The 9749-nt window shown below is 36.0% G+C and overlaps 1 protein-coding gene across 1 annotated transcript; it reads left to right on the top strand.

The window, feature by feature from the left end:
* Positions 1-8506: 8506 nt before the first annotated feature.
* Positions 8507-9454, top strand: LOC143402933 (olfactory receptor 10T2). Its single transcript, XM_076860281.1, has one exon. It carries the CDS (start codon positions 8507-8509, stop codon positions 9452-9454), a length of 948 nt encoding a protein of 315 aa, XP_076716396.1.
* The last annotated feature ends 295 nt before the right edge of the window (positions 9455-9749 follow it).

The following is a 9749-nucleotide window of genomic DNA, read 5'->3' as shown; positions in this document are numbered from 1 at the left end:
TGACAATTCTGTTACCTAGGCCACAAATACTATTAGCCCACCAGACTGACTTTGTATATTAGGACACATTTCCTAGGAAGTTCACCATTAAGCAGACCCATCACAATTGAAGTAAGGGCACAGTGCTCATCAATTGCCTGATGTAAATTAGCAAGTCCAACTTGTACCTGGGAGAAGGAAGCCCCCCACACATTAGTTGTTTCTAGCTCCCTATTTAACTCAGTATCTACACTGTTAAGGTTTGGATACCAGGTGCCCCCCAAAAGCTCCTGTGCTGAATCAGGAGTGTTCGGAGGCATGTTTGGATTGTGACAGCTGCAACCCAATCAGCCATCTTTGCTTGAATGGATTTACTTGGTGATAACTATAGAAAGGTGGGGGTGTGCCTGGAGGAGCCTGGGACAGCAAGGGCTGTTCTTCCTGTGGCCCCTCCTCCTTGCCCTCTCTGCTTCTTGGCCCACCAAGAGGTGAGCAGCACTCCTCCACCAAGCCCTTCTGCCATGATGTTCCTGGGCCCATGGGCAAAACTCTTCAACTGTGAGCCAAAATAAACTTGCCCTCCTCTAAATTGTTCTCTTCCGGTATTGTGGTCATGGCAACACAAAGCTGACCGACATATTGACCCCCAAAGAAATCATAACTTTTAAAAAAGTCATTTAGGGATGAACTCAGCTACTCTGGGTAACTATAATGCTCTAATTTTTTAAAAAAAGTTATTTACTAAGAATTAAAGAGATATAAAAGTGACATATATCATGAAATATGTCACATTCTACTCCAAATATCACTTCATGTATCTTTTCCCAAATCTTTCTTCAATTATGGCCAGTCTCCTGTTCCCTCAAACAAACCTACATTTCTCACCCTCAGCCCTGAATCTCTAATGGGTCTTGAGAAAATATCAAATTGCTGTCCCCAGCATCTGCCACCAGCAGGATGTAAGAATTCTGATTCTCCCTCATTCTTGGCAACATATTTCCCCATATTGTTACTATTCTTAATAGTAGTAGTAGTAGTAACCTTGTAAATGTGTTGCAATATGTTATTGTGGTTTTAATTTGCATTTCCCTAATGACCAATAATATTAACCATATTTTTCCACATTTATTGGTCATTTGTGTGAAAATTGTCTGTTTAAATCCTTTGCCCACTTCTTAAACTGGGATGTTTGTTTTTTAACTGCTTTTTTTTTTTTTTTCATTTTCAATTGACCCATATCACATGTTAATGGTTTCAACACCTGTATAATGGTTACAACACCTGTTGTACAATGGTTTCAACACATTGTATAATGATTAAATCAAAGTAATTAGCATATCAATCATCTTTAACATTTGTCCTGTCTATGTGATGATAATTGTAGAGTTGTAAAAGTTTTTTGTATATTCTGAATCCTAGATTCTTATCAGACATTTGTTACAAATATGTTCTCTCATTTTCTGGGTTGTCTTTTCATTTCTCAATAGTATCTTTTGAAGCATATAGTTTTAACTCTTACGTTTAATTTATCTATTTTCTTTTTAGGTTCTTTTTAGGAACCTGACTATTATTTTTTTTTCCCTGCAGTACTGAGGATTGAACAGGGGAACTCTATCCCTGAGCTACATCCCCAGCCTTTTATATTTCATTTTGAAAAAGGATATCACTGAATTGCTTAGGCTAGCAACTATAGAACTTGGGGTCCTTCTAACTCATCCTTCTCAGCTTCTCAGTAGCTGGGATTACAGGCATGTGCCTCCATACTCGGTATGAACTTAATTCTTTAAACCCCTGTATAACACCTAGAATGATAATAATAGGAGTAGATAATGTATTTTGAGCACTTTTCACAAGACATATCTTTATCCCCACATTATATCCCTTTTCTCTGGTATTTCTATTACCTCTGTTTTATTGATAAAGAAATTAAGGAACAGAGTAATAAATTGTCCATGATTAAATAATAGAAAGAAATAGAGCCAATAATAACATCAAAAGTATATGACTCCAGAGTTACTAAATAAATATACGAGTTGATTATCTAACTCTTTAAGGGCATTTTGTCAATATAAATATAACAGTAATGAAGAAATTTTTGCACATATACCTTCTACAAAATACATAAGTGATTTCGTAGAATTAAATGATAGAAGTGGAATTAATAAACATAAGAATAAGATCATGTTTTAAATAATTTTCAAACTAATTTTTTAAAAGTATCAGTTTTGTCCACTCCCAGTAACATAAAATAATAGTATATTTCTCAGTTCTTGCCAAACATAAAAAAAGATTGTTATTTTTTGAACCAATCAAATAAGACATAAGTACCTTATTTCAGTTTATATTTCTAGTATACTTTTCATAACTTACACAAATAGTGCATAGTAAAAGAGTATGAGTTCTGTAAACTTTCTGCCTGGATTAAACTCTAATTTAGTGGTGTGACCTTGGGTAGATTACTTAATTTCTTTGTCTATTACTTATATCATCATTTAAATTGTAATAAATTATTATGTAAATAATAAGTAAAAGTGAGAATTATACTGATCTAATATTTGCACTGCAATTTGTGTGACAATAGTGCCTTGAATATATTTTATGCAAATATAACTAGTGTTACTCTATAAATCTTAACCATTTGCCCTCAATATCTCTCCTTTCATCAACTAATATGAAATACAACTTCAACTCAATTCTGTATTGTAATATATGTAGATCTATGTCTTCATTCAAGTAAGTCTTCTTTATTATTTCAATAAATTTTGAAATTTTTCCAACAGAGTTCAGCTATATATTTTTTAAGATTCATTTCTATTTAAATGCTTTTGTAGTAGTATATTTTATATATTTTTTAAATTTTTTTCTTGTGATATTTAGAAAAACAATCTCTACTACAAATTTTGTTTCTAGAAAAATTACTAAACACTGATTAATTCAAATACATTTTTAAAAATTATTTCAATCTCCTACAAATACAATAACATAAAAAAAATTTGATTTGTCTTCCAAAATGTTTATTTCTCCTTAAAATCAACTTATGATGTACCCAGGACCTTAAGTAAAATATTGAAAAGAAAGAGTATTAATGAGCTATTGTTTATATCTCAAAGGAAAAACTTTCAATATTTTACTTTTAGGTTTAATATTTGTTCCAGCTTCTTTGTAAGCAAATGTCCCCTGATTAATAAAGTAGCTTTCTATTCTTGATTGGTTAAAAATATATACATATATGAATGATCAAGATTGTCCTTCTTTAATCAGTTAAGGTAAAGAATCACAGTAAAATTTTTATAATGCCAAACAAAGAATCACTTTCATTTTGGGAATTGAACTTAATTTACTCCTTTTTCTGTTATCTTTTTGCCATATGTGCTAATATTTGCTATAAGCTAATATTTGTGTGTGTGTGTTCTCAGTGAAAATGATATGAAATTTTCTTTTCTCTCACAATTCTTATTAATATTTGATCTCACTATTTTTCTCAAGAAAGAGCTGGGGATTTTCCCTTTCTTTATGGTCTTTGAACAACTTATGAATGATTGAATGTACAGTATTTTTTTTGAAGCTATTGGGACCCGCATGTTTCTTTGCTGAATGACATGGTGGTAAATTATTAAGTTGCTTAATGTTCATATAAATACTCAATTTCTTTCAGAATGAATCATGTTAAGGTTTATTTTACTTGGCATTTATTGACTGTCATCTAAATTTCACATATCTATACAGATATTCTTCTCAGTCTGTCCTTACTAACTGGTTACTCTGTGGCATCCGTGGTTAGAGTAATGGTATGAGTTGGGCTGTGAATGAATTGTTATATCCCCTTTATTATTTTTGATGTTTGGGGGGGTTCTCTCTCTAATCAGTGTCATTGTAGATTAACCAATTTTATTAGTTTTTTTTTAATCCATGTTTTGACTATGTTGATAACTGTATTGGAAGTTTCTTACCTATTTGAACTCCTGCCTTACTGCATACAACCTTTTTTATTTATATTTATGAAGAAATGCTGAGACCAACAGATCAGAAAAAGACTGCCATTGACAGGTGGTTTATTACTGACAGTTCCAACATGGAGAAGGGGAGCACACCACACCACACCACCCAGGAAGCATCAGGGAGAGAACAGCAGAACAGAGTTTGGTCAAAGGTGGAGAGAATGAAGACAAAGTCAGGAAAGACTGGCTTTCCAGGGAATGATCGAGCAAGGCAGAGAAAGCTGGCTAAGCAGATTTAGGGTTGACTCGTTGGAATCATTTCATTGGGCATCAAGGCTACCCTTAGTTGTCCGATGCCAGCTCTGGGGTGATTAGGGAAATAATGTCTCTCCTTCTAAGAGCCCGACAAAGAAGGCAGTTTGGAATATAGGTTCTGGATTCTCATACATAGGAAAAGAAACTCATTTATAACCTTTTGGTCAGAATAGTAGCTTAACTCTCCCATGCTAAAAGAATATTTATCTGAATTTTATGTGTTTCATTTACACGTGGAAAGGTTTTTTGCTTTGGTTTGCTTTGCAATCTGAGTATCTCTTCTGATTGTAAATGAGATGCCCTTGTCCAAGTGCAGACATTAATTTTCACTTTTTTGAGCTCTCCTTAAATCTCAGAGGTCCCTAGTCCTTAGAATCCCAAAAGGCTATAAATACTCTCCAGTCCAATTACAGGATATGAGTTGGCATATGAACATAGTGTGGGCTATTTTCGGCCTCTTACTTAAAACGTTAAGGTGTGGACATCTACGAGTCCAAATGAACCCTTTGAGATGTGTCAGAACGTATTTTTCCAGTCATTTAATCTTTCAGGACAGATGTCACTGCTTTATTATTGGCTCTCTGCTGCCTCCTTCAACATCCAGAAGTCCTAGGAGACTCAGTCATCGAACTCAAAGTCACATGTCAGCACCCTTGATTTTTTTGGACATAAGTAGGTAAGTGTATATTCTTTTTCAGTTACTGCCTGACGAAAGAAACATTTTTCATAAGATTTCATAATTTGAAAAAAAAACTTGCACACGTAGTTTTTATTGTTCTGAAAAACTATTTTGCACCAAGCTAAAACTTTATCTCCTCTTTTCTTGTAATGAAAGAAGCCTCTACTCTAAGTACACATACACACAGAAACACAAATACACAAAAACACACCTTAATATATCGAATAGGAAAGCTGAGGAATAAGGAAAAGAAGTAAACAATGGGTAGAAATGCTTTCAAGTGTAGATTTTGCTTTTTAATGAAAGATGGATTTTAAGACAAATTGAAAATTTAGGAATAGATGAAAATCATGGTATGTGAGATATCAACACAAGGAAAACTAAGCCACACCATCATTTAAGTATTTAATTAAAGTCTATTATGTCCCAATACTGTTGCACAGATCATTAGAGTACATTGAATCTGTCCCTATAAAACATTTTATAACAGATAACAGATGTCTGTATAGATAAATCAATGATACATTAATACAAGGCAATATCTGCACTACTCATCATATAAGCGTAGTTTTAACATCTCTAAGTGTTATGAAAAGAAGAGCATCTCTGCAGGTTCTGGCAATCAGGGAAGGTTTACTGGAGACATACACATGAAGCGGATTTGAGTGTGGAAATCACATATATGTGAAACAGCTTGAAAAAGGAATAAAAATAGTACTGTGATTGTGACCTGAAACAAAGGCTACCTTGTTTATCACCAAATTCTTGTTTGAGTCACCAAAAGTAAGGGGATGATTATGTTGAATGCTGTTTGATTCATAAAACTGTGGTAGCAATTAAACAATATCCTCTTGGTCTTCCTCACCTTTGAGTGCATTCACCAACCATACAGTTGACTTACCTACTCTCCTACTCTTTTGACCTGTTTTCTTATCTCCCTAATTTTAGTATGAAAGAATAAAGCTTGTCCATGTATTATAAGATTTGATGATAGCAAAGAAATGTGTCAAGCATATAAGCCAGAAGAGTCAGAAATGGTAAGATTAGATTTATCTGAACAAACATTATGCAATTACATTTTTTGTTCTTTAAAAAAGGTACAGGGCAGATGATGTTCTTTCAAGGTAAATAAACAGTGAAATAACAACCAGGTACAGTGGGAAACACCTGTAATCCCAGCTATGCGGGAGGCTGAGGTAGGAGTAGTTTGCATGTTCAAGTCCAGTCTGGGCAACTAAGTGAGACTCTGTCTCAAAGTAATAATAGTAATAATAATAATAATAATGGTTGGAGATGTAATTCAGTGGTAAAGCACCTCTCGGCTCAATAACCAGTAAGGAAAACAAAATACATATTTTGTTCCTGTACTTAAAAAGCCTATACTCTGTAAAAGAAGCCCAAAATACAAGGACATGAATTCAATTTAACATGTTAAATAAAACAATGAGGATGCTCTTAGGTTACCATGCTCAGGGGAGAGGTCATAGTGTATTTACCTTACCTGAGAAATAAAGACAAAAACACTTGTGGCATCTACCAGATTGTTTGGATCAAAACGAGGTAGCTTACATGAAAGCATTTTATTTTCTGCAAAGTCTGATATAAGGGAAAGAGTATTGTAGCAGGTGTGGGGAGCTTTCTAAGCAAATGAACTATGCCAGGCATGATTAAAGTGAGCATGCACAAGTGTGTCCTGTGGGGCAGCTCTTTCCATTTTTTAGCTATGCATCACAAGATGCCCCATAAACAGGTACAGTGTATACATGCAACTTATGTACATGGACAATTTATGTATCAGTTAACATAAAATTAAAACTCAAAAAAATTAAATAACATAACATAAAGTAGCCAACAAGTCGGGAGATGTTGAGTAGAACCCATACTACACCTGATTTCTCCTGAATCTCTTATACTAATTGTGAGAGTAACAATGCTTAGGACTCTGTGGGGAGGGAAGTCCTAGACAGTAAGATAATAGGAGGTTTCTGAGATAATCTGTTTTTGTTTCCTGAACACTAACACTTTCTGGCTATTAATTGACATAAATTCAAAGTGCATTCTATTTCCTCTTCTTGTATTATCCTAGCCTAGTATTTCCTGCTCTGCCCCCATCCCAAAGATCCTCAAGGCCTTTTGTTTCACAGGGAGGAATGCCCTAGCCCTGGGACCCATATTTATGTCTGTTCTGCTTCCCAACTCCATAAACACAGAGCACAACTGTAGTCAAATCGTGAAAGAAAAGTCAAAATCTGGAGAACCGAGAACTCTTTGGATGAGAAACAGAGAGAAACATTGAAGAGCCATTGATTTGATCAATTCTAAAATGTCTACTATTCCAAAATATCACATGCTTAGCCTGACAAGGTGGCACATGCCTGTAATTCTATTGACTCAGGAGACTGAGACAGAAGGATCACAAATTCTGACTCAAAATAAAAGTGTTTAAAAGACTGGGTATTAGCTCAGTGGTGCAGCACTTACCTAGCAAGTGTCAGGCCCTGGGTTCAATCTCCAGTGCCACACACACACACACACACACACAAAAAAAAAAAAAAAAAAAAAAAAAAAAGAAAGAAAGAAAGAAAGAAAAAATCACACTGAAGTCCATACATACATAAAATTATGATTTACCATTAAAAAATAAAATAAAGCTTATTTTAATAAATATGAAAAAATTATAATATTTTAACCCTACATATTTAAATTTCTTCACTTAATTAAAATAAAACAAAGAAGTGCAAAAAAAAAAATAGAAAACATGTGTCAAATGCAGAACAACTTTGTTCTGATTCAGAGATCGAGGGTCTTCTAGCATTGGGATAGCAAAGATCAGATGTTTTCCTCTCAAATATTTTGGTAATGGGTGTGAGAGATAAAGGTAAAAATGGTTAAGAAAGGGACTGTGATTACTATGTGTGAAGCACTGTTTCAAGCATTTTACTTAATTTAATTCTTCTTCTTTGTGAGACTCTATTATTATTTATGTTTTACAAATGGCAAAAACCAATCACACTGAACTTTATGGGTCTAACTGATCAAGGCAAGATTCCAACTCCAATCTTCTAGCTTCCGAGCTCAGGACTGGAGTCATGGTACTCCAGGGATAACTAAATGGTTGTGATGAAGGGAAAGAAATCATCGTGCTAGGAGCCTGGACATGCAAGAACACTGGAGAACCATATAGGACAAGAAAAACAATTTTTTAATTTGCTTATTGAAGCTAATTATTCTTAACCTATTAATCCTAAGTTTTCAATTCTGTATAGGAAGATGGGACATAATGGGTTAAACAGGGAAATGTTTTCATTCATTGAATAGTTTTTAAAAAACATATTAAATGTCTCCTTTTAACTTTTCGCTATTTGTATAATACAGGATTGGTTCCCCTATTGTACAGAGTAACTGTTTCTTGTAAAAACAAACAAAAAAAATTACCTGAGAAATCATCTTTTTATCTAGAGAGGTTGAGAGCAAAAGAGAGTAACCTTCAAAGCCTGGCAATATACTTAAAGTCGAGGCATTGGGAAAGTGTCTGTATTCCGATGACCTTTGTCATTGACTCCCCTATATCCACTCACAGGAACAAGTCATCCCGATGCGAGGTTTCAACACAACCACGGTGGTGACCCACTTTGTCCTGGTGGGCTTCTCCAGCCTTGGGGAGCTGCAGCTGCTGCTCTTTGTCCTCTTCCTGCTCCTGTACTTAACCATCCTGGTGGCCAATGTGACCATCATGGCCGTCATCTGCGTCAGCCGGACTCTTCACTCTCCCATGTATGGTTTCCTCTTCATCCTTTCGTTTTCTGAATCCTGCTACACTTTGGTCATCATCCCTCAGCTGCTGGCCCACCTGCTCTCAGCCACCAAGTCCATCTCCTTTGTGGCCTGTGCCACCCAGCTCTTCTTCTTCCTTGGCTTTGCCTGTACCAATTGCTTTCTCATCGCTGTGATGGGATACGATCGCTACGTGGCCATCTGTCACCCCCTGAGGTACTTGCTCATCATGAACAAAAGGCTAGGACTGGGCTTGGTTTCTCTATCAGGAGTCACTGGCTTTTTTATTGCTTTGGTGGCCACGAACCTCATTTGGGACATGCCTTTTTGTGGTCCCAACAGGGTCAACCACTATTTCTGTGACATGGCACCCATGATCAAATTAGCCTGCACTGACACCCAGGTCAAAGAGCTGGCTCTCTTCAGCCTCAGCATCCTGGTGATCCTGGTGCCTTTTCTGCTAATTCTCATATCCTATGGGTTCATAGTTAACACCATCCTCAAAATTCCCTCCGCCGACGGCAAGAGAAAGGCCTTTGCCACGTGTGTGTCCCACCTCACGGTGGTCTTTGTCCACTATGGCTGTGCATCCATCATCTACCTCCGGCCCAAGTCCAAGTCAGCCTCAGACAAGGATCAGCTGGTGGCCGTGAGCTACACAGTGGTGACGCCCTTGCTTAATCCTCTTGTCTACAGTCTGAGGAACCAGGAAGTAAAGAGTGCCCTGAAAAGAGTTATGACAATGCCTAAAGCTACCAAGATGAGCTAAGGACAGAATTTTTTAAATTAACGAGGAAAGTCACAGAAGAAATGAAAGTTTAAAAATCTTTCTCTGACATTTTAGACACGAGTTGAACAGTTCTTCCCCTCCTAGAAAGAAGCAAGTCCATTTCCTACATCGTCCAATGCCCCGTTATAAAAAGAAGGAAAGGAACTCACACTTGGCAAAAAGAGAAAAAGTGAGAACCTTTAGGGGAAGACACAACCAAAAATGAAGATCAAGCCAAGAATTACTTTTCTGGTCGGATAAAAGAAAAAAGGTCTGACGTGGTTAAAAGCATTGT

Source organism: Callospermophilus lateralis, chromosome 7 (genome assembly GCF_048772815.1).
Source record: "Callospermophilus lateralis isolate mCalLat2 chromosome 7, mCalLat2.hap1, whole genome shotgun sequence".
Classification (NCBI taxonomy): Eukaryota; Metazoa; Chordata; class Mammalia; order Rodentia; family Sciuridae; genus Callospermophilus; species Callospermophilus lateralis.
This window is presented reverse-complemented; position numbering and strand designations above follow the sequence as displayed.

What these genes read in the sequence shown, in the direction of transcription:
- LOC143402933 (XM_076860281.1), top strand. Translation starts at nt 8,507, where the DNA reads ATGCGAGGTTTCAACACAACCACGGTGGTGACCCACTTTGTCCTGGTG.